This window comes from Corvus brachyrhynchos, unplaced genomic scaffold (genome assembly GCF_000691975.1).
Source record: "Corvus brachyrhynchos isolate BGI_N302 unplaced genomic scaffold, ASM69197v1 scaffold212, whole genome shotgun sequence".
Classification (NCBI taxonomy): Eukaryota; Metazoa; Chordata; class Aves; order Passeriformes; family Corvidae; genus Corvus; species Corvus brachyrhynchos.
The window spans coordinates 153,232-154,580 of record NW_008236768.1 but is presented as its reverse complement, the minus strand read 5'-3'; the positions used below and the strand labels follow the sequence as shown (position 1 = coordinate 154,580).

The 1,349-nt window shown below is 67.5% G+C and overlaps 1 protein-coding gene across 1 annotated transcript in view; it reads right to left on the bottom strand.

Moving 5' to 3' along the window:
* Window positions 1-831, bottom strand: part of TM6SF2 (transmembrane 6 superfamily member 2) — an 8,865-nt gene extending 8,034 nt beyond the window's left edge. The window contains exon 1 of the mRNA XM_017727505.1: window positions 8-831. Coding sequence (XP_017582994.1) covers window positions 8-473 — 466 coding nt within the window. The 5' untranslated portion in view covers window positions 474-831. The remainder of the gene's footprint in view (window positions 1-7) is intronic.
* Window positions 832-1,349: the final 518 nt, after the last annotated feature.

Below are 1,349 nucleotides of genomic sequence, written 5' to 3'. Positions count from 1 at the left end.
AGGGGGCTGCCCCCGCCGGTGAGGATGAGGATGAGGATGGAGACGAGGCCGAGGAGCACCAGGATCACCACCAGTGCCGGGGACAGGGGGCTGCTGTGGGATGGGGAAGGGTTCAGCACCCGGCACGGCCTCATTCCCCCCGTTCCCCCGAAACATTCCCAGTCCCGCCGGTTTTTAGGATTAGGATCAGACCCTGCAGCCAGCACAGGTGGAGTCACTGCCCGTCCGCTGTGGAGGGAAAATCTGGATCCGAGAATAACCCAGGGAGGAAAACCCCAAAGGAAGGGTGGGTGGGACATCCCAGCAGGGATTGGGAAGGGGAGAATCCCAAAGGTGAGGAAGTGTTGGGATTCCCGCTGGATCGCCGGGAGCCGCTCCCAAAGCCCTTGGGGTGGGAATTCCGGGCAAAGAGAAAGCGGGTCCGTTATCGCGGCCGTGACAGCGGCGGGGACGGGCGGGAGCGGGGGTGGCATCGGCCGGGACACGTCAGCGGCCCAGGGGACAGCGGGGACACTCCAGGGCCGGGATAACCCCAATTCCCTGGATTTGGGCTGTCCGGGAGCCCGAGCGGCTCTGCGGGGTCGGAACTCCCGGAGCGGGATTTAAATCCAGCGGGAAAACCCCACCCGCAGCCGCCTTCGCATGGGAACACCTGGATTGGGGTCCCTGTCCTGGGATGGACCCCCCGATCCAGGGTAGATCCAGCCCCTGTCCCGGACTGGATTCCCAGACCCTGTCCCCTGGCTGGGACACAGCTCCCAGGTCCGGATGGGACCCTGAGGATGCGACAGCGATCCCAGGTGGGGTCACTCCCCCGGCCCTGGATGGAGCCCTGTCCCAGCCCGATCCCATCCCCGGAGCAGGACCCCATTCCCCGGTCCCCATTCCCGGGGCTCCATCCCTGTCCCCATTCCCGGGGCTCCCTCCCGGTCCCCATTCCCAAGAGTCCCTCCCATTCCCTATTCCCCCCTCCCAGGGCCCATCCCCCATCCCCCCCTCCCGGGGCCCCCTCCCGGTCCCCATTCCCCCCTCCCGAGAGTCCCTCCCGGTCCCCATTCCCCCCCTCTCGGGGCTCCCTCCCGGTCCCTATTCCCCATGCCCGGGGTTCCCTCCCCCTCCCCATTCCCCATTCCCGGGGCTCCCTCCCCGTCCCTATTCCCCATTCCCGGGGTTCCCTCCTATTCCCCATTCCCCATTCCCCATTCCCGGGGCTCCCTCCCGGTCCCTATTCCCCATTCCCGGGGCTCCCTCCCATTCCCCATTCCCTACTCCCGAGAGTCCCTCCCGGTCCCCATTCCCCCCCTCTCGGGGCGCCCTCCTCGTCCCTATTCCCCATTCCCCGCGCTCCC